General features: G+C 50.3%; 2 protein-coding genes across 12 annotated transcripts in view; both read right to left on the bottom strand.

Moving 5' to 3' along the window:
- LDB3 (LIM domain binding 3) overlaps window positions 1-10,869 on the bottom strand; it is a 73,648-nt gene extending 62,779 nt beyond the window's left edge. For 3 of the 11 annotated variants that reach the window (XM_060191015.1, XM_060191028.1, XM_007530207.2), the window contains exon 1: window positions 10,699-10,860. In XM_060191015.1, coding sequence (XP_060046998.1) covers window positions 10,699-10,791 — 93 coding nt within the window. In that variant the 5' untranslated portion in view covers window positions 10,792-10,860. Of the gene's footprint in view, window positions 1-647; window positions 755-10,698 lie in introns of those variants that run through there. The other 8 variants (XM_007530202.3, XM_007530204.3, XM_007530205.3 and 5 more) reach the window with 7 other exon arrangements.
- Window positions 10,870-13,141: 2,272 nt separating this feature from the next.
- OPN4 (opsin 4) lies at window positions 13,142-26,313 on the bottom strand. The gene is made up of 11 exons (XM_060191179.1): window positions 26,148-26,313; window positions 26,020-26,028; window positions 24,369-24,499; window positions 22,380-22,513; window positions 21,854-22,057; window positions 21,082-21,253; window positions 20,435-20,599; window positions 18,605-18,712; window positions 17,526-17,706; window positions 15,785-15,919; window positions 13,142-13,824 (listed from the first exon to the last, which is right to left on the bottom strand). Exons 1-11 carry the CDS (start codon window positions 26,289-26,291, stop codon window positions 13,786-13,788), a joined length of 1,422 nt encoding a protein of 473 aa, XP_060047162.1. The 5' UTR covers window positions 26,292-26,313; the 3' UTR covers window positions 13,142-13,785.
- Window positions 26,314-27,115: the final 802 nt, after the last annotated feature.

Here is a 27,115-nt window from a genome sequence, read left to right as displayed (position 1 = left end):
TGGGTGTGTCTCTGGCCAGACCCTAGGCTCCTAGACATGGATGGAGCCTCCAGCCAGGCCCTTCACAGGAAGTCCCCACCCAGACCAGGGTGCCTGAAGCCAACAGCCTCTAGCTCATTCCTATTTGGGCTCTACAGGGCAGCCCAGAAACCATGTATGATAGCCCAGTGATAACAACAAAACCAGGAAAGCCCTTGCTAATTGCCAATGGCCTGCCACCTTGGTCCCAGGGGCTGTAGTGCTGTCTTAAGCACTGGCCACCTTATCCCCAAAGAAGCCCATTGCCCACCCTGTGATCTGCTAAGGTGAGGAAAAATGGCAGAGAAACAAGCCTTCCACTTGCCAGGAAGCCCAAGCTGCTTTCCTGCCTCCAGGAGGGGGATGTTACAACTATTCTGAATTTCTTGAAGTGCGCACTGGCACTGCCTTTATCCCCAAGTTCAGGGCTGCCTCAAACGGTAGAAAATAACAGCAGTGACACACATATTTTCAGAATGAGGTAGGGGCTCCTAGATAGGCCTGTCCTTCCCCACACTTCTGTTTTCATTTTCAGACTATGAACCCAACATTTATATGACATCTTCAAACAGAGCAGAAAGGCTTTTTTCTTTTTTTTTGCCTCCGGGGTAATGGCTGGGGCTCGGTACCTGCACTATGAATCCACTGCTCCTGGAGGCCACATTTTCCCTTGTGTTGCCCTTGTTGTTTATCATTGTTGTTGTTATTATTGTTGTTGCTACTGCTGCTGTTGTTGTTGGATAGGACAGAGAGAAATTGAGAGAGGAGGGAAAGACGAGAAGGGGAGAGAAAGACACCTGCAGACCTGTTTCACCACTTGTGAAGTGACCCCCCTGCAGGTAGGGAGCCAGGGCCTCAAACTGGGATCCTTACTCTGGTCCTTGCACTTTGCAAGAACGTGGTAGACCCCAACACACTTTCATTTAGGGTGACCATGCAATAGCTCTGCTGTCCTCATGGACTGCCCACTGAATTTCCCCAGAGCAAGATACTCACCCCTGATGAAGCATTCCCACAGCAGAAAGCCCTCACAGTAAGTCTCCCACAACAGGTGTTCCCTTATACCAGGACTCCCCATAGCAGAACACTTCTGATCATCTACAGAGAAGGAGGCCAGCACCCAGAGCCATGCAGCAAAGAGCTCCCAGTTGGGGCAGCCATAGACCCACAGAAAGAGGGTAAGGGGATCTGCTGTCTGTGAAGGCCATGACTGCCAGGCAGGGTTGGAATTGTGTCCAGAAGGTCTTGGATAATGATTCACAGTGAGCAAGGGCACCAGTATGACATTCAAGAGAGTCTGGGCCAGGTTAGCTAGGGCAAATTACAGGAGCATCCAAATGTCCTCTGTGAAACTGTCTTGGGGACAACTTTCTTCCTCAGGCATAATGACCAAAGCTGCTGTTTCCCAATGGGTCTCCTGCTTTCCTTTTGCATGGCCCTGTCTGGGTCCGCCTTATCTGTAGGATCGTAGACCTTGTTCAGACCAGCAATGAACACTGGGCTGATCTTTGTCTCTGGGGAGGAGTGCAGTCTCCGAGTTGAGTCAGTGATCAAATAACCCCCACATCCCCAGTCCATGGTATCCTCTCCCTGCTCCTGTATCTGCCTGTCCAACAGGGCTCAGCCATCCTAACCTTTGGTTGCCCTAAGTGGAGTTCAAAACCTCTTGGGTTGAGGATCTAGGGGTGCTATAGCCCTCTTTTTTGACACCAGGTTTATTTCGTGAGGCTCTATGCCTCGTAATTCTACTGTTCCCAGTAGACTTTTCCTCCCTTAAGTGAGAAAGAGGGAGAGAGAGAAGGAAAGGCACCATAGCACTACTCCACCACTCTTAAAGCTTACCTCGCATAGGTGGTAGCCAGGGGCTCAGACACAGGTCCTCATGGGTAGTAAATTGTATGCTTTATTGGTTGAGCTATTTCTAGTTGTCCTCTCTCCTCCATCCCTCTCCACAATCCTCTTATAAGTACTTAAGTTTCCTTAAAGAGGAGGCAAGGACTCTGGAAAATTTCCCCAGCTCAGTTCAAAGGCCATAGATCCCTTCCCTCCATGGCAGAGAGGAAGCCCCACTCTGTCCACCCCCCAGACCCTTACCCAGAGCCCAGAGCTCCTGCAGAGTGCAGCACTGGTATGATGCATCTTAATGTCTCCTGTCTGACAATATCCCCCTCTCTGCTTTCTTGGCCTAGGAACCCACAGCAACTAAGTTATTAGAATTACTTTTTTCCTTCAAAATCCATTTCCTTTTGAGCATTAAAAAAAATTTTAAAGGGAGTTGGGCGGTAGCGCAGTGGGTTAAGCGCACATGGCGTGAAGCACAAGGACCGGCATAAGGATCCTGGTTCAAGCCCCTGGCTCCCAACCTGCAGGGGAGTTGCTTCACAAGCGGTGAAGAAGGTCTGCAGGTGTCTATCTTTCTCTCCCTCTCTCTGTCTTCTCCTCCTCTCTCCATTTCTCTCTGTCCTACCCAACAATGATGACATCAACAACAACAGCAATAATAACTACAACAACAATTTAAAAAGATTTTAAAAATTCTTTAAAAAGATTTATTTAGGGGCCAGGTGGTGGAGCACCTGACTGAGCACACATTACAATGTGCAAAGGACCCAGGTTTGAGCCCCCTTCCCCACCTGTAGGGGGAAAGATTTGCAAGTGATAAAGCAATACTGCAGGTGTCTCTCTGTCTCTTTCCCTGTCTATCTCCCTCTCTCCTCTCAATTTCTGACTATCTCTATCCAATAAGTAAATAAAGATAATATAAAAATTTTGTTTAATATTTATTTTTATCTTATTTGATAGGGCAGAAAGAAATGAGAGGGAATGGAGAAAATAAAGTAGAAGAGAAAGAGACACCTTTAGATCAGCTTTGTCACTCATGAAACTTCTCCCCTGCAGGTTGGGGTTTGAACCTGGGTCCCTGAGCATGGAAACATTTGAGCTCAATCAGATAAGCCACTTCTTGGCCTTGAAAAAATTCTTTTTAGTGATTGTTTCACTCTCATCTCACTTTTCAGTCTTCTCCAGTCATTAACTGCCTCTCAAATGGGAACCTAGGCTGTCTCAAAAACTCCCTAGGACAGGTTCTAGGTGTTTGGGGGCACAATTACTACCTGGTCCACAGAAGTCTTTTCACCTTACTGGGCCATGGTCTTGGGGCACCTCAGAGTAGGCACAGAGATAGCTGATGCTAAGGAGCAGCTATGAGCCCAACTACTTACAGGTATTGGAAGGAATGCAGTTAAGCAAAGATCAAGGACCTTGAGGGGCCAGATGGTGGTGTACCTGGTTGGGCGTACATGTTACAATGCACAAGGACCTGGGTTTGAGCCCTTGGTCCTCACCTACCGAGAGGAAGCTTTGTGAGTGATGAAACAATGCTGCAGGTGTCTCCCTCTCTACCTCCCTCTTTCCTCTCAATTTTTGGCTGTCTCTATTCAATAATATAAAAATAGTAACAATGCGGTCCAGGAAGTAGCACAATGGATAAAGTGTTGGACTGTCAAGCATGAAGTCCCAGGTTTAATCCCCAGCAGCACATGTACTGGAGTGATGTCTGGTTATTTCTCTCTCTCTCTCCTCCTATCTTTCTCATTAATAAATGAATAAAAATAAAAGAGAAAGAAAATAATGATTATGATGAAAAAAGGAACCTGGTCTAAGTGATACTTGAGGTTGCAGTCTCGCCCTCACTGGGGCTCATTGGGTGCCTATTTCCCTAGCTCCCTGGAAACAGAAGGGCCAGTTGAGCCCCACATAAGTTTTCAGTCATCCCTCCCAGGATGATTAAAAATCAGAGATACCCCTGCCTTTCTTCCCCTTCAGATCTTCCAGTGTAGGTATAATGGGGCGACGGGGTCATGGCAAGGGCAGTGAATAGATGCTATGGCCAGAGACACTTCCAGAATCTCCTCCCCGCCCTCCCAGGCTGCCCATCCCAAGGGTACCCCATAGAGCCCTAAATGCACTCAGCATCATATGATTAAATTACCCTTAGGCTATGCTCTGCTCCCTTCCCATCTGGCCTCCCCTGGGACCTTGCCCCACCCCTCACCCTCTCCCTGGAACCGTCTGTCTCCCTATGAATCCGCCCCCCACCACCCTGACTGTTAGACAAGTCAGAGTTTCATCTGTGCTCAAAACACCTCTCCCTGCACAGGGTTTTTAGGACAGAAAATATTCTGTATGATGTTATAATGGTGGACACATGTCATCATACATAGGTCCAAAGCCATAGAATGCACAACACTAAGGGTGAACTTTAATGTCAACAAGGACTTGGAGGGATTATGCTATGTCCATCTAGATTCTTGAATTGTAAGAATTGGATCACTTTGGTGGGGACAGTGTGAAGGAGGCACATGTGTGTAGGAGTAGAGGATATGGGAGATCTATGCACATATTACTTCCCCTGTGAACCTGAAACCAACCTGGAAAAGGTCATAGAAAGGAATAAGCCAGAGGCTAGGCAACAGCACATCCAGTTGAGCATATGCATTACCTTGTACAAGGACCCAGGTTCAAGCCCCCAGCCCCCACCTACAGGGAAAAGTTTCATGAACAGTGAAACAGGGCTGCAGGTATCTCTCTTTCTCTCTCTCTCTCTCTTTCCCCTTCCTCTCTCAATTGTTCTGTTCTATCAAAGTAAAAGAGAGAGAAGGAGGGAGGGAGAAAAGGAAGAAAAAAGAAGAGAAAAAAGAAGAAAAGGAAGGGGAGTGGTCACCGGAGTGGAGGATTTGTCATGTGGGCATCAAACCAGAGTGATAACTCTGGTGGCTATATTTAAAAAAAAGGGGGGGGGGGAGTCGGGTGGTAGCGCAGTGGGTTAAGCACACATGGTGCAAAGTGCAAGGACAGGCATAAGGATCCTGGTTCGAGCCCCCAGGTCCCCACCTGCAGGGGAGTTGCTTCACAAGCAGTGAAGTAGGTCTGCAGGTATCTTTCTTTCTCTTTCCCTCTCTGTCTTCCCCTCCTCTCTCGATTTCTCTCTGTCCTATCCAACAACGACGTCAATAACAACAATACTAACTACAACAATAAAACAACAAGGACAACAAAAGGGAATAAATAAAAAATAAAAGGAATAAGCCTCTGGGCTCAGGAGATAGTTCACCTGGTACAGCACATGCCCTGTGTTACAATACTGACCCCACATATACACAGAAGGAGCTCCATGAATGATGGAACCAGGCTAGCATGTCTCCTTTCTTTTTTTTTTTTTTTCAGCTTACAATTTCTATTTTACTTTATATCTTTATTGGATAGAGACAGAGATGGAGAGGAAGTGGGGAAAAAGACAGAGAGGGGTATCTCTCTGTCTTTTTCTTTCTGTCCATCTCCCTCTTTTCTCTCTAAAAAATGAAGACTAGGAAACTGGGCCTTGGAGGCTGTTCAACTAAAGTGACATGTAGGAGGCCCTAAATTCATTCACTGGAATGGTGTGAGAAGAAAGAAAAAAAAAAAGTGCCTCTCTTTTTCCTGCCTCAGCTGCTCCAACAACTCCTGTCATATTTCTCTCCCTTTCTTCACTGCCAGAATTCTTCAGAAATGATCAGCAGTCCCCACCTCTGTTTATCTCCTGTCCCTCTCACATCTAGCCACCTGGCTTTGACACCCACCACTCCAAATATACCACAACCTCCCTATGTCCCAACCATAACTGGTCCCTTCTCTAACTGACCACATACTTTCCTAGTCTTTCTCGTGTGTGTGTGTGTGTGTGTGTGTGTGTGTGTGTGTGTGTGTAAGGCCATATATATATATATATATATATATGTATATATATATATATATAACTTCACCACTCCTAGACTGACATTTATTTTCATTCAGATAGAGAGATGGGACAGGAGGAGATACCAAACTGTTAGAACTTCCCCTAGTTCTGTGGGACTCTCACAGACTACTGAGGTTCAAACCTGGGCTTTTGCCCCACCCGGTGAATTGTCTCTCAGTCCCTCCCAAACCTTCTGTCTCCTCTGCCTCTCCTCTTAGCTGCCCCCCCCCCACTCTTGCCCAGGCCCACAGTTCTTCTTGTGTCCCAGATATTCCAGTAGAAACTGTCTGTGGGCTTTTACTCTTAGTAGGCCCCAGAAAGCACTGAGAGGCACAGCAGAAGATACTCCAAAGGAGCAAAGAAGCTGTGTTTTGGGATGGGAGAGTTGGCAGTGAAGGGCCTTTCTACAGTGAGAGGAAGCCCTGTGAAGAAGGAAGTGGATTCAGGGAGCTGGGGAGACATCTCCCAGGCTGGAGGACTGCCCCAGCAGAGCCCAGCTGACCTCACTCAGGAAACCCTGCCTCCCCACACTTGCTGTTGTCCCACAATGCCTTTAGCCTGAGGAGCCAGGGAGGCTGCCCCTGAAGTTGCCCTTGTGCTGTGTCCTGGCACAGGGCCCCAGAGGGTCCACTCCCTAGCCTCATACCCTTTCCAGTTGCTTAAGGGGTCAAGGACAATTCTGAGCACCAGGGAAATGACAGTGAGAGTTGAAAGGGCCTCCCTAGCCTGGAAGGATGAATTCCCTGCTGTGGGCCTTCTTCCAGTTATCTTCTGTTTAGGGGAAGGGCCCCATGGGAGCCCTCAGCAGGCTTACCTGACCTTCAATGTGTCTATAAACGGCATGGTCTGTCAGCACAGCTAGGCGCTGCCCAAGGAACAGCACACTGTGCTCCAGCAGTCTCCAAATTCCAGGAATCACCAGCACAGTGGCCCCAGAATAGTATAAGCCTGTCCCCCTTCTTCTCCCCAGGGGCCCTCTGTCCTCTGTGTCCCAGTGATAGCTAGAAAAGCTTGACAAATACTAAAAACATCAAAGGCAGAGACCTTAAGGATGGGGTCCCCAGGAGCCTACTTGACTAGGTGGGTAACCCAAAGGTATACAGGGAGGCCTTGTAGGAAAAAGATGGCCCCTCCATGCCATCTCTTTGCTCCCCTGACTGCCAGCTCTAAAAAACCATGGGTGTGAGTTATTTCCACAAGCACACATAGAGAGCACTCTTACATGTGGGTTTCCCCTGAAGAAACTGCCTCCGTTTGATAATGAGAAGACTGAAGTGGAGCTGGGGAATGGTCTCTCTCTAAGGTGGCACAGCCTTGGGTAGCAGGATCCACCCAAATCATGTGCCTCTTCCCCAGCATCCAGGGATATGAGTTGCACTGAGGGGCAAGGTCCACAGCTCTGCCTCAGGTTTAGCTGCACTAGCAGGAGCAGGGCTGGGTGCTTGGAACTGCTCCCACCCCACCCCCACTTCCTGGAGAACTGGCTGGGCTAGGGGAGGGTGGGAGGTGAGAGGGCAGCTCATGTTGCAGGCCCAGCTGCACCTGTCCAGGATAAATAGAAGCATTCCCCAGCCCCTCCAAGTCTCCCTCCAGAGTGCCCCAGTGATCTCCCTTCCCTGTGGTCCTTAGACTAAGACCCACTGGAGAAGACTGTTGGAGGCTGCTGCTGTCCCCTGGTTGATGCTGTGATGCTGGTGGGCAAAGTAGGGTGGGCATCATCCTGCCTACAGGTGGCTGGTCTTTTATTGGAAAAGTTGCAACCTGTACCTGACTATAGATCTCCAGTTCCCTGACTTTCTACCAGTCTTTCCTACCAGTCAGAGGGATGAAAGCCAGGCCTGGAAGGCAGGGTTTACTAAGGAGACAGACTCCTGAGCAACTGTCAGCATCGATTTGCTGATTCTGAAGGGAGCTGGTAAACGCAGCCCTGCCTGATCACTGAGCTCAGGACTTCAGAGCATGTACTAGCCCTGGGAGAATGAGCAGGCCCTGCCTTTACTAACACCCCCCCCCCCGACTGCAGTATACTCTTAGTGCCACTGGCCCACTGTGAGTCTCATGGTGGGGTTGAGGTCATGGTGAGACTGAGAGTAGGGTTGCTCCACAGAGGAACACAGATCTCTGGCCCCATACCCCACTGGGGGAGACGTTCCTGGTACTGCTGGGCCCCAAGAGCTTCAGCAGGAAATAACACAGGTGACGGTCAGGTGACGGGCATAAGGTCACAGGAGACATTTGACCTACCAGAAGACTTCATCAAGAAGCTGTGGAGGGCCAGACAGTGGCACACCTGGTAAAGTACACACATTATTATAAGCAAGGTTTCAGGTTCAAGCTCCTAATCCTTACCTGCAATGGAGGCAGGTAGTGGGCAGGTCTCTCTCTCTCTCTTTTTCCTCTCTTTCTCTCTCCCTGCCTCCCTCTTAGTCTCTCAATTTCTCTCTGTCTTTATAAAATAATAATAATAATAAAGAAAAGAAGAAACAACACAAAAAACAAAAACAAACACCAGGAGTGGTGGTTTAACCAAGCCCCATCAATAACCCTGGGGAAAAAAAAAGCCACAGGTCCAGGGAAGGCCTCAGCACCCAGTCCAGCTAAGAAGCCATTACACCCATCCCCCCATGCCTGGCCTGGGCTTCAGCTTCTATTTTTAAAAGTCCCCCCTAGTCGTTGGCTCCAGAACATCCCAATACACCCCCTCTCTGCAGTGAGGACATTTTTCCTTTAAGCTAAAGGCCTGTGTGCTGCAATTTAAGCCACTGGCCAGCAGGGACCAGGTGGTGCATACAGCCTGGGTGAGGTAATTGGCTATCCTGGGTGCCACTGAGCCAGGAGGCTCACCCACAGGGATGGGACAGGGAGCACAAGCAGGGTAGAGGAAGATGGTCTTGGAGGAAGCCTGGTTCTAACTCAGGCAGGGAAGCCCAGTAGGCCTATGAAAGTGAGGGCAGATGGCCCCACCTGCAACCTTGGGGTGGTTGCTCTTCAGGGTCTGGGGAGATGGAGTGGAGTGTCCACTGGGGCTCCAATGCCCACATGTTACCACATCATTAGTAGGTCTCTGGTGTTCTTTTGCTACTAGGCCTTATGGTCTTAAGGGCAGTGGGTCTAGACACATGTTAAAATGAGCCAGGTCTCCAGTAGAAGGATGGAAGGCAAGACCTTTCTCCAGGACTAGAACCATGCCAGCCACCATCTTGGAGGACATGGCTCTTATGAGGTGCCCATGAGTGGGGCTGCTTCTTGAAGTCTCACCAAGATCCCACAATAAGGTTCCACAGCCAAGACTGGGTCTCCATTGGGGCACTGGCTCCCTGCCTTCTCTGCCAAACACCTTGCAGGCCTCCCTCACCCCCAACCCACCATTGTCTCTCTGTTTCCTCCCCCTCAGGCCCAAGATAAGCCTCTGCTGTTCTGGAGAAGAAGCAGTCTCGCTGTCCCTAGGTGGGCAGCCGCCCAAACAGCCCTGCCCATTAATCACCCTCCAGTGACAGCTGGCAACCTTAACCTGCCCACTCTAGCACTGTGGGGGCTAGTCCTCAGCTTTACCTTGTTAAGTTCTTCCTGGTTTCCTGGGAAGGAGGAGAGATTGTCCCTTTATGTGGCAAATATTGCTTGAGCTCCTATATGCTTTATTCCCTTGTCTAGGTCACAGGGACACATTAGGAGTTCAAAGTCAGGGAGTCAGGTGGTAGCACAGCAGGTTAAGTGCACATGGTGTGGAGCTCAAGGACCGGTGCAAGGATGCTGGTTCCAGTCCCCAGCTCCCCACTTGCAGGGAAGTGGCTTCACAGGTGGTGAAGCAGGTCTGCAGGTGTCTATCTTTCTCCCCCTCTCTGTTTTTCCCTCCTCTCTCTGTCCTATCCAACAACACCAGCATCAGTAAGAACAATAATAACTATAACAACAATAAAAAAAAAAGCAACAAAAGGGAAAATAAATAAATAAATAAATAAATAAAAGACGTTATTAAAAAAAAAAAAGAAAGGAGTTCAGAGTCCTTTCTCTTATAGAGCCTCACTTCCAGCTTCTCACCTCGATGGGTTTTTGTGTCTCCGGCTGGGCAATGGAGTTACTCAGACAAACTCCAGAGCTCTCTGACCTCTCAGAAAGGCCATGCTGCTCCCCAATCACACACACACACACACACACACACACAGAGTGAGAGAGAAAGAGAGAGAGAGAGAGATCATTTCTCAACAAGCTTGGGGTTGGTGTAAGACAGGCCAGCAGAGCAGCTTTGGTCAAAAGGCAGAGGTTCAGCAGGTAGAGGAGGAAGGCCCAGTCCCCAAAGGCTGCCCAGTGTGAGGTCTCTGGCAGAGCTGGGAAGGTAGGGATGGGAGGAGAGGGTGGAATAGGAGAAAGAAGAGCCTTCTGTCATCTAGCTCTAGGATGGAATGAGTGCTGGGACGCAGTCCCTAGCCCAGCCCTGGGCCCCTGCAGCAAGTGGCCAAGGTTAGCTGTCAGTCCTTCCATCTGTCAGCCTACCCACCAATCAGCTTCTTTCTCTGAATTAGTAGTGCCCTTTCCACAAGGGGATGCTTCAGAATTGGGGGCATTTTGAGCCCTTCCTACTGGGGAAGAGCTTAAGAAGTTACTGAATTCTCTAACTGCCTGCTCCTTGCCACCACCTCCAGCAAATTCAGCATTTCTTCCTCTGCACACATCTGCCTCTTGTCTACAGTGTTTCACGCATATAACAGGCTGTCTCATTCAGGTGGGCAATACCTGTTGCTGAGACCAGGGACCTGTGGTTGACTGTCCCTGTCCAGCCCAAACCCACAGACTATGAATGGGCACACTGTTCTACTCAGAAAAGACAGACAGATGGACACACACCCTTCCTCCCCCGAGCATGCCCCACTTCTGTGGGTGCCAGGCTGTGGGCAGCGTGCACTCACCCGGGAGATAGTGAGGGGCATGTTGAAGTCCTTGCCCCCTTGCAGACGGAAACCCCAGGGCCCAGGTCCGGTCAGAGTCACACTGTAAGACATGCTGGTGCTGACAGCGGCGGCGGTGGCGTCTGTGAATGAGGAAGAGAAAGAGCAGAATGAGAGAGCCTGCACACACCCCACATCTCTAGTTCATCCCTCAGTCCCTGCCCTGACCGCCCCCAGGCTTGCCTGCTTGTCCCTGGCTATCCAGTCAGGCCCTGTGGAGTTTCTGAGAGGCTCCTAAGAATAGCTGGGAATGAAAGCCATGGACACTGATATATCTGCCCTCTGCTGCACCCATAAATGGACTGTAACCCTACACTGTGCCCGCCTGCCTGTGGCCTCCCAATCCGTCCACCGTGACTCATGCAGCTAATATAGCCCCTGGGGAGGGTATCGGGCATTTAGCACCCTCCCCCAAGGGGCAGGACAGGGGACTGGCTGGGTCCCCAGATAATACTCTCGGCTCCTTCTCTCCTCTCCTTGCTTCCTCTGCCCTCTGACAGCCTAGACTGGTGCTCTCTCTCTCTCTGCCCAGCCTTCCACCCCCTTCCCCCTGTGCTATAAGTAAACTCCCCCAGGCTGGGGCTTTGTGATTTGGGTCTCTTCTGCTTTGAGCTCTCTAGTGTGGACCCTGAGACTGTGCCTTATCCAGTGACTTATCCACCTTATCTTAGCACTAAGCCTTGCCGCACATTGGTCTGGACAAAGCTTCAGATCAGGAGGCTGGCAGTGGGCCCAGGAGTGTCCAGCCATAAAATGATCATCAGAGTAACAGCATCTCTGGGCACAGTCAAGTTGAGCTCCAAGCCCTTCAGGCCATCTTCCTATCACATCCAAGAGGCTGCTGTCTTGGCTTACAGGAACCAAGGCTCAGAGAGGTTTAGTGACTTTTCCAAGATCACACAGGGAGTGACCCAGATCACACTAGAGCTTAGGCTCAATCATATGGGACTTGTGCCAGAGAATAGGCTCCCAATGACCTCAGGCACCACCCAATGCCAGAACCTGGTGGGAGGGAAGGAGCTGGACCTGCCTGTACACCTTGGCACAGTGTCTAAAAGTAGGGTAGGCCCACCCCTCTAGACCCTTTGGGGCCTTGCAGTTATTCTTGGCTTTCCTGTCTCATCTGTGTATTGGAAAACTTGACAGCAACATGGAAAGCTCCAGCTGCCAGTGTCCAATGCCAGGCCCCTTGCCCTTTGTGCTGGAATGGCAAGGGGCAGGGAGGAGGGAAGGAGATGCCATTTGCTCAGCTGTTGGCACACAGGGCCAGAGGAGGTGGGGAGGGAAAGTGTGTACAGTGTGTTCAGCCTATAACCCAGAGACAGTGTGTTCCAGGAGAGGGGCCTGAGCCTCTCAGGTCTCCTGTTAGGGTGGCCTTTAGGCCAAGATTGCTAAAAATAATAGTAAAAGTAGTAATAATAATACCATACCTGGAAGAGATTCAGATTGTATGTGCCGTAGAGATAGAGTCCACCTGATCCTTGGTTGGGGAAACTGAGGCTTGGGGAAAGCAAGAGGACCACCTGCTCTTTGGCCTTCTCTGGGGACTCTGGCCTGGCCTCTGAAGGCCATTGGTGCAGGCCAGAGTGTGAATAATTAACCCCTGGGTTTTCAACACCCCGCCTCATGCCCTGGGCTTGGTAATTTCTATGTGCCTGGTAGCAGAAGACACCATATCACAAGGGCATGTGGATAATTTCTCAAACTGGAGAAGCCACTATGCTCATCCCCACTTTGCTGTCTCCTCAGCCCTATGTTATGCAGCCCAGACCTGGCCCAGGAGGCTAGCACCCAACCTTCCCTCATCCCATCCTCAGACCCTATCCCAGGCTCCATCCCACCCATCCCTGATTCCAGCCTCATCTCCTTTCCTAGGTGGGTCTGTTTTGCCAGGCTGGGAGGACCCACTGGCAGGGCATGGTCTGCGGGGTTGAAGGAAAGTGCCAATCCTGCTTGGGGGTCCTGGTGCTAGGCTGTACCTGGAGCTGCAGGCTTTTTCTCTGGACTTTGATGCCCACTTGATGCCTGGTGCTGCCTCTGGGGAAAGGGAGGGGTGGTGGGAAGGATGCTCTTAAAGGGAAAGGGCAGCCTCATCCATCTGCCTCCTCTGGGAGACCCAAAGCCAGCTGGAGAGCAGCTAATACCCACAACTAGAGCAGGAACCACTTCCTGATAACAGCAACCCATTAAGAGCTGGGTTGAGGCAAGTCTGGTCTTTGTCTCTCCCTGCCACTGCCCCTTTGAGGCTTAAGATGGGGGTTTCAGGAATGAGTCACCAGGTGTGGGACAGAGGAGGTAGGTAGAAGAGAGGTTGCTGTGGGCATCAGAGACCAGCCCAGTCCTCTGCCAGGATTCAGCATCAGAGACCAGTCCTGCCGTGGCACTAACAGAGTTTATGCTTATCCAAGGCTTTTTATTTTCCTGTACAATGTCAGAGACACACAAATTCTGGGGTCCACTGATTACAAACAAACCACAGGTGCAGCGTGTGTGCATATGTGCTTGGTGTGCATGCAAATACATACAGAAGAGTATGCTCCAAATGTATGTGTACATAAGACTGTGTGTGTCAGTGTGGAAATGGTATTTTGGGGGAAGAGGCAAGAGGTAAAATTTTCCACCACATGAAGCTTGACTCTGACAACCAGCTGTGGGAGACACGATGCTGGCTTTCCATGCCAGGGAGCTTCCAGCCCAGATGCAGAGAGAGCTCCAAAATAGCTGATTTGTCCTTCAGAGATGTCGCCATTGTCATGGCCTGGACAATCACAGCACATAGCATTTGAGGAGAGGAGGGTGACTCTTGGGGGATGGAGGGACCTGAGCTCCCCCTCTTCAGGTTGAGCCTGGGGTTCAGGCTGCCGAGATGAGAAGTATGTGCAGACCTTTTTGCCGGGAGGGAGTTCCATAAGGTGGGGCCGTGACTCTGACACAGCAGGCTGGATCCCAAAGCCCACAGGCTGACAGGGAAAATCCTGGGTTTGTGTGCCTCAGGGTGACTTGAGGAGGCTGGATGTATCCCAGAAGAAAGAAGAGCCAATGAGGACCCTACATCTGGGGGTCCAGGCTGGGGAGTAGCCCCTTGATCTGAAAGGAAATAGCACATATGCCTTTAGCCAAAGGAGGATCCCACTGAGAGCTGTTTCCTCATGGCCCTTAGTGTTCAGGGTCACGGAGTGGCGATGGGAGGTTATGTGAGAGGACCAAGTTGTGTGCTGGATTAGGGATGGGCCTTCTCTGAGGTGGCAGGTAACATGGCCTGGAAAGTGGAGCCAGCAATGTCTACAACTATCTGTAGTAAGGCTCCCTGGAAAGTCCCCCAGGCTTTCAAAACTCTTAGAGTCCAATCTTACTCTCTTAGGATGAGCTTATTCTTATCCTATCACCTCTTTCTGCACTTGTGCCTTCTCCCCTGCCACATGCATGGGCTCTAATGTTGCCTTTGTCCTTGCTGCCTTAGAACGCCATTTGACTTCTTGCTGGTCCTACAGCACCAGCTTCTCCCAGTTTCCTTGCTGCTGGTTCATCCCATTCAACCTGTACCTCAGCCCAGGCAGAGGGAGGCAGTGATCCTGCAAAGCTGACCAAGTCTACTTAGGTAGACCCCACTGCAGTCTTCCAGAGCTTTCTGCCCCCTGCCCAGTTACCACACCTACCATGCCTTTAAACTACCACTTGATGGAGACTCCCCATGGCTCCTACCACTTCATGCCCCTGTTCTTTGCCAGGGTTCCTTTTGTTGCTCCCAAAACACAAAAAGCATTACTTAGTGCTCTGTTTGTTCCAGGACACACCTGGCTATCCTATCCCCTGATGTGAAGGCACAGACTATTTCCACAGTCCCTGCTTACTTCCTCCTACCCTGAGGACCCTTACAGACTTGCCTCTGCTTTCAGCACCTTAAGCAGTGATATCTCAATGGCAGTTCTACTCTGGTGTGTTAGGTTAATGCTGGTATGCCGTCCCTGCTAGGTGCCCCCACCAACCCCACCAGTCTCTACAAGACAGTCACTGTTCCTGTCATCCATCCCTCTGGCCTAAAACTTTTGTTTTAGTCTCTGTGACTATGCATCACATCAAGGCTCAGAGCCATAGAATGAGTCCTCCCTGGGGCTGAAACATCAGGAAAGTGGTGTTCACTGGAATGAGAAAGCTCTGGGGGACAGGGAGGGTGGAGGGGCACAGAGACCTCACAACTGTAGGAAATAGCCCAGGGCTCTCCCTCTCTGGTACACTCAGGGAAGCAGCCTTAGAGAAGGCAGGGTGGAAAGTGCTCTGAAACTGGAGGTGTTGAGAATCCAGAAGCTGGCTCAGGTGGGTCAAGGACCTAGGAGTGCCATGTGGATATGAATGTAAGGACAGGCTGAGGAGCAGTCTGCTGAGGGGAAGGGCAGTTTCAAGGCCTATGCACATGGCATTTCCAGCATTCCAGAAGATGGCCTTCTCTAATCACCATCCACATTCCGTTCCATAGGCACTTGGGCTGACAGCTGGCCTTCTTTTAATAGCCACAAGTATTCTGGGTAACAGCCTAATCTAAGGGCATTCACAGTGAACACACACACAGTGTACAGTGCCCATCAACCAGGTACACCCAGCCCCCAATCACACAGAGAAATAGATACCACCTAGAACTTAGAGCAGACACACTGGGGTATGTCATTCCTATGGTCTGTGGTGTCACAAAGACACAGAATAGGTGCTGAGCACATGGTCACACACAGATATGAGTTACACTCTACCCTACATATCACATACCCTCATGGTCACACACACTTACTTACACACGTACGGTATATTTGTCACCTCACAGTGTGACCACACCACTTGCTGCACCCATGCACAGTCAGGGTCACACAGCATACAGCACTCTCAGACCACACGCAGGCCTGCTCAAGCCATCTTGGCATCACAGTCTTTCTCAGGCCACAAGTCATCAGGGAAAGCCCAGAGGGGTAATTCTCAAAGGGCATGAGAACAAATCCCACTTTCCTGGACCCTTCCAGGGTCATCCCTATAAAGATAGGCAGGCATCAGGCCCAATCACCTTCCCAGGAGTCTCAGCTTCTAGACCTCGGGGATTGTGGGCAGCTTTGGCTTCCATGTCGTCCAGGCCTTGACCACAGGGGAAGTGTCCACTCATAGTCCCCCAAACAGCTGCCACCTCTGTGTCTGTCCAGCCCTGTGTAGGGGGGTAAGGGTCAGTCAGAGGTGAAAGGGTATGCCACAGTCTTGTTTTTGCTCTTTCTCCCAACAGGCCTTTCTTTCTCTAGCTTCCTCCCAGATAATCCATTGGGGTAAGGGCTTTATAAACTATGAGTATATGTACTAAGGTGTGTGTGTGTGTGTGTGTGTGTGTGTGTGTGTGTGTGTGTGTGTGTGTGTGCGCTCTCACGTGCACTCACTCTCATGCACCTTCTTAAGCCTGTGTCTTGGTATTTTTCATGAGGACCCATGTCACCAGATAGGAGTCACTTGTCAGTGTTCCCTGAAGTGGTTCAGGGAAGAGGCCTCTGATAGCTCTCTCTTCAGTTAAGACCCCAGGGGTGGAGTAGGAGGGAGGTGAGTAGATGCTTTTAGTGAGGCTCAGAGGGCCCTGAAGGCATAATGATGAGGGCACAGGGGGAAGGAATGGCTGGGATAGGAGCCCACAGGGTAGGGAGCTCTCCTGGGGACTGCAGGGGACATCAGAGCTCCAGGCCTCAAGGAGGACCTCAACTCAATGCCCTCAGGGTTAATGACAACTGTGGAGTCAACACCCACCCAGGAACACTTTGGCCAGTCTTAGATGTCAAAATAATTGTTTTCCCTCCAAGAGGGGGTACACAGAGGCTCAGAGAAGGTGAACAATCTGCCCAGGATAACACAATAAGGATGTAGGATAGCTGAGGCTTGAACCCAGGCCCTGTGCCTCCAGGATCAGCACTCCCTCTATAACATGCTCTTCAAGAATGAGGAGGAGGAGGAGACTTAATGCTGAGAACAAAGGCAGTGAGCTAGCTCCTGCCTCTCTCTCTGGGATCAATCAGTGGCTCTAAAAGAGGTATGGAGATGAGATGGCCTGGTGAGCTGGGGAGATAACTCAAACTACTAGAGCACTAACTTGCAGCCCCAGAGGCTATAGGTTCAATCCCTGGCACTGTCAGCCAGAATTGAGCAATGCCCTGGCCCTCTCTCTCTCTTTCTCTCTCTCCTCCTCATATTAATAAATAAATATGGCCTACAGCAGGGTGGGGGTGGCACTCTTGGTTAAGAGCAAAGACCGGGTTTAAGTCCCTGCTCCCCACCTGCGGAGGGGGTGGTGGAGGGGACACTTAATGAGTAGTTAAACATGTCTGCCGGTATCTCTCTGTTTCCCTCTCTCCTCTCAGTTTCTCTATGTCCTACCAAATAAAATAGAAAGAAAGAAAAAAGAAAATGGCTTCTGGGAGTGGTGGATTAGTTGTGCCAGCACTGAGTCCCAGCTAACCCTGGTGGCAATAAAAATATAAATAAATAAATACCTACAATATATATTAGTAATAAAAGATGGCCTAGAGTTGGAAAACTCATCCTCAATCCTGACTCTGCGGTTGGACAACCTCAGGTCAACCTGACCCCTCCCTTTCCTCAACACCCCTGCCTCTTCAGAAGGAGGAAGCATGGAAAGGCTGGGCAAGATGTGAACATGTCCTCCTGCCAGTGTCCCAGGGTCTAGAACCCCCAGAGCCACAGAGACAACCCCACCCAGAAACCTGAGGCTGGCCTGGTTGAGGAAGGGGTGACCAGGCGACAGCCAGCATCCTTACCACCTCACTCTCGGAGCCCAGCGATGCCTGGCGCCTGCGTCTGGAGACCCAGCTAAGGTCTGAGATCTGACTGCTGAGTGTGGAGCGGTGGGTGGAGCGGTAGCTGGTATATGGGCGATCACGCTGCCCTGACACACCCAAGAGCACCCTCAAGCAGGGCAGGTGCTGGGCGATGGCCATTCTGCAAGGATAGCATACTTGGTTAGAGGTGGGGGATAGACAGACAGACAGGCATGTGGCAAGACCAGTGTGGTGGGGATACAAGGCCACTGGAAAGTAGAGGCAATTCAGATTTTGGGGTTATGAGGACAGACAGATAATAGCGTGATGGAGATGGATAGAAAGATACCAGCAGTAATAGGAAGGACATAAGAAAGGACACACAGTTTCTGGAGTAAAAGAGATTGATAGGCTTCCATGGCCAGCAATAGACAGACACCCACTGAGGTGGTGGGCAAGCCAGTCTAGTTGGTTGATTCCATCCCACAGGAGGCTGACCCAGGGGCCCGGACCAGGAATGTGTGTGAACTGCCCCTGAGCTGGATGGGCTCAGGCCTGCTGCTGGCTTCAGGCAGCATGGTGAGTTACTGACACCACCAGGCAAAACAAAGAATTGAAGGTCCTCTTATGGGGGAAGCCAGCCATGCTGGGTTTCTAGCAACAAAAGTACTCTGGGTCAGAAGCACCCCCCTCATGCCCTATTCTTCCTCTACCAGGGCTCTACAAACACAGCCAAACTCCTTCTGCTGTGCAGTCTCCAGACGTTGCTGGCTAGGAGATTGCTCTATACAGAGGCAGCTCTGTTGGCCAGCCATCCTGTCTCAGCTTTGAAGATCCCATAGCTAGGATTGGACTCTGCCTAGGGAGACCTGATGTTCCTCCAAGTTGGGACAGTAGAAAGGGTCGTACCAGCTCCAGGTGCCACTCAGTGTCCCTGACTGCTCCCAGCTGCTAGCAGCTCCCATCTGGTATATATACAAGAGACAAGAAGGATGACCAGCCTCAGCCACCATCTGCAGGCTCAAACCCATGAGGATGACTCTGGGGTTTTGGGGGTGGGAACTGGAGGAGAGTCAAACCTGTACTTTGGATGAGTGATGGCATAAATGATGGGGTTGTGGATGGCAGAGGCCTTTGCGATGACGGCTGGCACTGAGTTCATGTAGGGCGTTAGGACATGCGCGTACCTAGGACAGAGAAGTGGTCCCCCTGCCAGCTGCTCCTCTTCAGAAACCCCACAGCCTACCTTCTCTGGAACCACCCTCCCATAGGCCATGCCCCTGCAAGAGAGTTTTGGGGGAGCCTGGCTCTGTCTCAGCTAGCACAGCCAAGTCAGCCCAGTGGAGGGACTGCAGTGCCAAGGAAAAACTCTGATCGGAGGTAATTGGAAACCTGTGGAGGGTGGGGGTGATGTGATGGTGCACCTGGTACATGTTACAATGCACAAGGCTGCAGGTTTGAGGCCTCAGTCCCCACCTACAGGGGAAAATCTTCACAAGTGGTGAAGCAGGGCTGCAGGTGTCTCTCTATCACCTTTTCCCTCTTGAGTTCTGGCTGTCTCTAGCCAATAAATAAATAAAGATAATAATAAAAAAATTTTTAAAAAGAAACCTGTCAGGCAGTTGAAGGAGGGTTGCAAATAGGCGAAGGTTGGCAACTTTTGCTAGGTCTCACTGTCCTTTGGAAATTGTACTACAGACAATAAAACCTCTCTAGGGTCTGGGCAATGTCAACCTTGATAGAATGCACACGTTACAATGAACAAGAACCGGGGTTCAAGCCCACAGTCCTCACCTGCAGGGGGAAAGCTTCATGAGCAATGAAGTAATGCTGCAGATATCTCTCTGTTTCTTTTCGTCACTATCTCCCACTTCCCTCTTGATTTCTCTTTGTCTCTAACAAATAAATTAAACATTTTAAAATAATAAATAAATTTTTAAAAATCTCAAATCCCACACCCCTCCAGATCCTGATGCCCACTGCCTCCCTGAGGGTAATGCCACAGGAGACTCTCAAAGGCAATCAAGCTATTCCTGCACAAGGAGAAGGTGATCTACTCAAATTCTTCTAAGGCTAATGGTTCTCACTGTCTCAAAAGTGCTTCTAAAGTCTAGCCTCCATCCATGCTGCTACAGATATCACAAAAGACTAGAGGACAGAAGACCCTCAGGGATAGACACATGTTCCCAGGGATCCAGCAAGATCAGGTCATCTCATAAGCCCTCAGACAGGGAATTGGGCATTAGTGCAGCAGGTTAAGCGCACATGGCTCAAAGCACAAGGAGTGGTATAAGGATCCTGGTTCAAGCCCCTGGCTCCCCATGTGCAGGGGAGTCCCTTCACTAGCGGTGAAGCAGGTCTGCAGGTGTCTATCTTTCTCTCCCCCTCTCTGTCTTATTTCTCTCTGTCCTAACAACGATAACAATAATAAGTACAACAACAATAAAAAAGGGCAACAAAAGTTAAAATAAAATTAATTAATTTTAAAATAAATAAGCCCGCAGACAAACCCAGTGTGGTTCATTTGTGCCTCCAGAAGCCATCCAGATCCAGCTTAAGTGGGGCATCTCACGTCAGAGAGAATAAGGATGTAAAACTGACTTTAGGGTGTGAGGATGGCTAAGAGAATGCTATTGGAAAACCTTTTGACAAGGTTCTCTTATTTCTTCTCTCATTTGAGCATGTTTGTTTGTATTGTCATCTGAAAGAAGGCAAGTTATCTTATCTGCAGTCTCCTGTTTAGAAACTTGCTGTTATTTTAGCATTAGTGGAGGTGATGATTTACAGAATAACCTTTTGTGTTGGCAAGTGAAATACACGGCATGTAAGGCTTTAGCTAGGGAATAAGAGGCTAGCTCATGGTCCCCTTATCCCTCTACCCCTGTCCCAGCCCCTTGGCTAATGCTCACCCAGCAAAGGCCATCAGGGCCACGGTGGAGTAGGGAGCCCAGGAGAGCACGAAGAGAAGGATGACCAGCAGTATGATCTTGGCCATCTTCCACTCGCTCTGCAGCCGCTGCTGTTGCCGGGGGAAATCACAACTGCCTTCGCAGGCCCTGAAAGTCTGGAGAGCCCTAGGAAGAGTGCAGAGTATGGCTCCAAACCCACTGGGGTGCAGTCAGCATGAAGATCATGGCCACTGCTGATAGCATCTCGAGACTATTCCTGGGGAACACTGCTCCTGAGCAGACAGCCCTGACTCCCAGAAATACGTATTTCATATCCAGCCTAAGCTGCCTCTCTGGGGTTCCATGTGTGGAGTCTTCTCCGTCCCCAAGGCCCCCTTAACCAAGCCCCAAATCACCCTCATTCAGTGATTCTGTCTACAAAGTCTTCTCTAGGCACCCACTGTTCAGGCCCTACTTGTCCATAAGGATCTTGCTCTGGGCTCTGGGCTGTAGGCACCCTACCCCATAAGCCTGCCTTTGCCCCCCCCCATCTGGAGCTGGGATTTCCTGGAGAGTGGGTGCAGATGTGAGCCTTTGGTGAGCTAAGGTGGCCCTGGAGAAAAGGCACGACCCCATCTCATCTAGTCCCCCCTCCATGCTCAGCTTACTGGCCTGTCTCCCGGATGGCTCTGAAGATGAAGATGTAGCAGTAGATGATGACAAGCAGGGGCAAGAAGAACACAAAGCAGAAGAGTAACATGGTGTAGGCACGGAACGACGGCGTGAAGCGCATGTAGTCCCAGGAGCAGGAGGTCAGCAGCCCCTCAGGCACATAGGCACCTGGGAGCCGAGGCAGGAACTCAGTGTCCGAGGCAGCACAGACCTGGGCTGCTCATCCTGCAGGGACTTTGGATGTGGAGTCAGGCATTCCTAGACACTGGCCCCAGGCCCAGCCCCAGCCTAGTGCATTGAGGAAGCTGGGGCATGTGGAGGGGAGTTTTCCAAGTTGATTCAGGTGGGGGCACCAGCTCAGGATCCAGATAGCAAAGCCTGCTGCAGGTTCTTGCCAGCTGCAAGCAGTGACTGCACCCATAGCTCCTAGATCTTACTTGCCCATCCTGAAGCTTCCAGGTCCTGCCTCAGAAAGGTGGGTGCATTGCTGCTAATTGTGCTACCTGCCAAGGGCTCATACCCCTAGCTTTACAGGCCTGACTTAGTGAAAATGTATCTGAAAATAAAAGCCCAGGTGATCCTCCATTTGTTGATGGTACAGCCTTAGTTTCTCCTGATGCTACTAAAGGTTCCTGGATATCCATCTGATTTGAGGTTCTAGCAGTCTCCTCCTGCCAGCTGGTCAACCCAAATCTGTCCACCTGCTCCTCCCTTAAACATGCCCCTCCCAGCCTATTTTCCCTCCCCAAACTCAATCAGCCCACTTACTCCAGCCAAAGAAGGGCGGCAGGCTCCAGGCCAGGGAATAAAGCCAGACACCCAGCAGAACAAGTGCTACCCTCCTCTTGGAAACCACCCCGATGGTGGCCAGTGGACGCGTGATCACCAGGTATCGGTCCAGGGCGATGGCTGTCAGGGTGATCATGGAGGTGATGCCAAAGAGAGCTCCACAGAAGGCGTAGAACTCACAGCCTGTAGGCACAGCTCCCTGTCCTCAGTCTTTGGTAGGGAGCCCACCAGATACCCAAGGGGAGGGTACCTCAGCTTCTGTTCCCTACTCCTCAAGAGAGACAAAATGAACCTCAGGCCCACACCAGTCTGCTTGTCAGAAGCTGGTGCCAGTCCCAAGAATGGAGCTGCTATCTTCCCTCTGGCTCACTCCTGGGAAAAACCGTGCTCATCCCACTTTCTGTCCAGGAGAAGCAGATACCTTTTCTCTGGGCTCCCTTCCATTGTGGGCACTCCCACCACAGCCCTCTTCCTTCCACAGCAAAAGGGAGCACCCGGTCTTTACCTGCCTCCCCAAAGAGCCACTGTTTGTAGAGGCTGCTGGCGAAGAAGACAGGGGTCTGGGTGAAGGACATGAGGAAGTCGCTCACCGCAAGGTTGATAATGAACATGTTGGCAGGTGTCCTGAGGCTTCTGCTCCTAAAGAGGGTCAGAAGTTGTCAGGATGGGCTTCCACTAGCGAGTATGCTCCACTATGCATAAACACATATGCACATGTATACACATGCATGAGTGCGCATACACTCACATGTCCCAAGTCCATATGCATGCACATATGCCCATGTGTATATGTACACAGCCTATATAGGATGCCCTTTGTACATATTCATGCACACTTTTATATGTACACACATGTCCTTTGCACATATGTTCATGTTTACCATATACATTCCATATACCATGTCCTTGTGAACATGTGTATATACTGTTTTCATGTGCACACACATAGAAGCACAAAGACAGATCCTTGCTCTCATTTTGGGGGGGAGTGTCCACAGTGGAAGGGAGCCCAGAGGAGGGGTATTTGGGCACGGTGTCTCCCAGGAATGAGCCAGAGGGAAGATGGCAGCTCCATTCCTGAGGCTTAGTCAGTGCACTGAGAAGTGGGACCCCCCTCAAGGTGATAGCCCAAGAGGTTCCCTCAGAATGAAGCAGAAAGCAAGGCCTCTCCCAGAGCTGTTGTGGGCATGTCCATTTCCTCCTCTCACTCTCTGAAATTCTTCTGTATGATCCCCCCCCTTTCTTATTTGACACAGTTCTAGTTTCTCTGCGCTCCTCCAGGTCCCCTGTGTAACGTCTCCATAGACCCCTCCTCCGCATGCCTCACCTCTGCCTTCCTTCTAGTATGTCATGTCTCTTTCCTCCTCACCCCTCTTCTGGAGTCCTGTTGAGGCCCAAACCCAGCTCAGCATAGCTGTGTCTGTGGTTTTCCTCAGGGATGGCAAAAGGCAAAGGAGATGAGGTTTGTGCCCACAGACCAGCATTCTCACACACGTCACCTCCTGTAACCATCCATCTTGGCATCTACCTCCTATTTATCATATAAGAAACCTGAGGTGTCCGTTGGTGAGGCTGCTTGCTCTAGACCACAAAACCCAGTAAGCAGCAGAGCTAGGGGCTGCATATTCCTGAACTTACTTAAAGTGTTTGTTCAGAGATTTATGTCACAAACCCATTTTGCAAACAAGAAAAGTGTTGGGACTGGGGGAGGTGGTGAGGTGTGCCCTGTTCAACACATATGTTACCATGTACAAGGACCTGAGTTAAAGGCCCTGGTCACCACCTGCAAGGGGAAGCTTCACAAGCAGTGAAGCAGTACTACAGGTGTCACTCTGTCTCTCTCCCTCTCTGTCTATCCCTATCCTCTCAATTTCTTTCTAGCCTATTAAGTAAATACACATAGATAAGGAAGAATGGCAACTGGGAGTGGTGGATTCGTAATAACTCCCAACAATAATCCTGATGGCAATTTTTTTTAAATGAAAGACAAGTGGTATCAAAGAAAATGAAGGACTGGCCCAAAGTCATTTCCATCAATAGTCGGCAGACCAGGGGTTCACTTCTCCACCCATCTGGCCAGTCACTCAGCTGGGGACTCTGGCAAGTAGAGAAAGAATCTGAGGGTGGTTGCTGAGGGACTGGAAGATTCAGAACCCCTTTGTCAGTACTGTTCAATGAGTCAGAGGGAGGCGACTCACCTGCTAATGCAGGTGACCACGGAAGTGAATTGAGAGCAAGGCAAGAGCATACAGAGACCTTCATATCCTGTTCTACACAAAGATTGCATCTGGGACCCAATTAGTATGTGTCACTTGGCATGTAGTGGTTACTTCTCTGTGCTTGAAGATTGAGGTCTGGGTTTGTCCCATGGCCTCCAGCCCAGGCTTAATAGTGTCCTTGCAGAGCTAGTACCACATTTCCATCTGAGTTCAGTATTGTCCCAGCATAGCCTGCTACCCTCAGTGCCCAGCTCCCAGCCCTGCCAACCAGGCACCTGCAGAAGGTATAGATGACTGTCAGGTTGCCCAGCATCCCTGTGAGTCCCACCAGCAGGATCACGGTGCCCAGAGTGTAGTGGGCATGGTCTGGAACATTGACCGTGGGGAAGGGGGCCGAGGCAGTAGCCTGTGGAGAAACAGAAAAGCAAGGGTATCATGTCTTCCTTCCTCCGCCATCTTCCAGTAATTCTTCAAAAGGAAGGACAGTGGTGCATGGGGAAAATGAAGTCCAAAGAAACAAAGTGGCTTGCCCTCCTGGCTAACAAGTGGTTTACCAGAATGGAAATGCAAGACTTGCTTAAGTCAAGCCCAAGACCCTACACCATGGCAGAGAGGTGTAAGGCTTCTAAAAGTGGGCTGTGATCAACTGCTGGGGGCTAGTACGACAGACAGACACACACCTAGAAGCAGGGACATGACTGGCATGACTTTCTGGAGTTAAGTAAAATAGCCAGCTCTTCAGCAGGTTCCTCTCCACTGTGTGTGCCTGGTCATACATGCCTCTGGACAGTCAGCAGTGGTATTCACGACCCCCGAGACTCTGGGATAGTGGAACAGGATAGAGCCCCTTTCCTTAGGACTCCCCCTCCTCTCTTACTATTCCTTCATAGTAAGCTGGGTGGAGCTGATTTTAATACTAAGCACAAGTGAGGGGTGTGAGCGCGGGGTGCAGAGAGAGATGTCCCTTATAAAAGAAAGTTTAGGGAGTCTAGCGGTAGTGCAGCGGGTTAAGCGCAGGTGGCGCAAAGTGCAAGGACCAGTGCAAGGATCCTGGTTTGAGCCCCTGGCTCCCCACCTGCAGGGGGGGTCCCCTTCACAGGTGGTGAAGCAGGTCTGCAGGTGTCTTTCTCTCCCCCCCTCTGTCTTCCCCTCCTTTCCCCATTTCTCTCTGTCCTATCCAACAACGACAATGACTACACCAATAACAACAACAATAACTACAACAATAAAAACAACAAAGGCAACAAAAAGGAAATAAATAAATAAATAAATATTTTAAAAAATCTTAAAAAGAAAGAAATAACATTTAGTCCTTCCAGGTTCACAGCAGAAAGTTCATGACCCTGTGAAGTCAGTACAAATGGATATAAGGAGCGGGGGTAGATAGCAAAATGGTTATACAAACAGACTTTCATGCCTGAGGCTCTGAAGTCCCAGGTTCAGTTCCCTGCACTACCATCAGCCAGAGCTGATCAGTACTCTGATAATTGCAGATTTAAATCCCACCTCACTCCCCAGTTCCTTTCTGGGGAAGGAGGAGGTTAGCTTCTCTCCTGCTCTGGCCCTTATAGCTGCTGGAGTCTTTCCATCCCGACCAGGAAGTAGGTCAGCATCCACATTCAACCACCCCCAGTTAGTAGTGATGATGATGGAGGCAGAAAAAAAGCACCAAATACTTCATTGTGGACTGGACAAATCCAGAGACTTGGAGTATGCCTTCCTTTCTGGATGATTATATGGTGCCTTACCCTCAGAAAGGAGGGGATGCAGCCAACAGCTGATCTGGGCTCTTCCAGACCTGTGTGCTATAGGGTAGGCCTTTCTGGCCTTTCTGTCCCTTGAAAGTTCTCCCCAGAGAAGAACGACACACACACTCCCTCTATTGACCTCTATCTAGGACAGGCTCAGAGAGATCCAGTAGAGTGCCCAAGTTCCCTCCACAGAGCATATGCCTTTTCTACCTCCCTGTTCAAGCCTTTGCATGTCCCCAGGAGGTGGATGGAGGGTGGGGTGGGGGAAAGGCTCTACACATGCCCACACTTACCTCAACTTACCGTAAGGCTGATGAGTGGAAGTTGTGCCAGGCTAGAGGTGCTGTTCTGGGAGCTGTCCCACCTGCTGGGTGAGGCTGGGGTATCCATGCAGCTGGGATCCAGGGCCTGGCTTGTTGGTACTCTTGGCCCCAGAGATAGAGCCATCCTAATGTCAGGACGTCTTCTCTGGAGCCCACAGAGAAGTCAAGGACGCAGGGAACTCAGGATGTTAGCTTCCAGTGGGCCTCCACCCTCAGCACCCTGCCTGCTCCCTCTGGCTGCCAACTCCTGCGTCTGGCGTGGACCCACCCAGAAGCTGTTCCTAAAGCTGGTGGCTTCACTGTGTCCAGTGAAGCACAAAGGAATGAGTGTCACAGTGATGGTTATTCCCAGTCACAGGGTCCGTCCTTCCTTTAAGTAGCCTTGCCAAAGTGCACATGCCCAGTTGTTCAGTGCCTCCACTCCCTCTGACATAGGTCCCCAGGCACCAGTACACAGAAAGTCTGATGATGGCAGAGAGTGTATATAAATGTGTGTGTGTGTGTGTGTGTGTGTGTGTGTGTGTCTGTGTGTGTGTGTGTATGTGTATGTGTGTTTCAGGGAAAACACTAGACACTGCTTCTAGATACTGGGCAGAAACCCCTTTCCTTTGTTCCCTTTGACCAGATACATTTTTTTTCTCTGAGCTCACCAAAAATACCCTCCATGTAGGCTCTCGTGCTAAATCTGTATCCCATATCAAATCAATGGGACATATAGTTAACAATATTTATATACTTTTCCCATGTTGGGAGCTACTTTCTTCCCTGATCCAGCTTTCTAGTCCTTTTTGAATTATGACACTATCTCCTCAGACAGTAACTTGGATCCACCTGCATACTAGATGTCAGGCTCAGGCAAAAACTAGTAAAATCATGGACCCCCTAAAATATACCTAAAATAGACCTACTAGCTTTTCCCAAAGTAGACACCCCAAATCTTCATCTGCA

The sequence above is a fragment of the Erinaceus europaeus genome, chromosome 1 (assembly GCF_950295315.1).
Source record: "Erinaceus europaeus chromosome 1, mEriEur2.1, whole genome shotgun sequence".
Taxonomy (NCBI): Eukaryota; Metazoa; Chordata; class Mammalia; order Eulipotyphla; family Erinaceidae; genus Erinaceus; species Erinaceus europaeus.
Note: the sequence above shows the minus strand (reverse complement) of the source record. Positions and strands in the feature narration are given on the sequence as shown.

What these genes read in the sequence shown, in the direction of transcription:
- OPN4 (XM_060191179.1), bottom strand. Translation starts at nt 26,291, where the DNA reads ATGGCTCTATCTCTGGGGCCAAGAGTACCAACAAGCCAGGCCCTGGAT. An exon ending in ATCACTCATCCAAAGTACAG is followed by an intron (nt 17,707 to 18,604) that starts GTTTGACTCTCC and finishes CTATCCTTGCAG; the next exon opens with AATGGCCATCGCCCAGCACC. An exon ending in TGGGCTCCGAGAGTGAGGTG is followed by an intron (nt 15,920 to 17,525) that starts GTAAGGATGCTG and finishes CCCCCTACACAG; the next exon opens with GGCTGGACAGACACAGAGGT.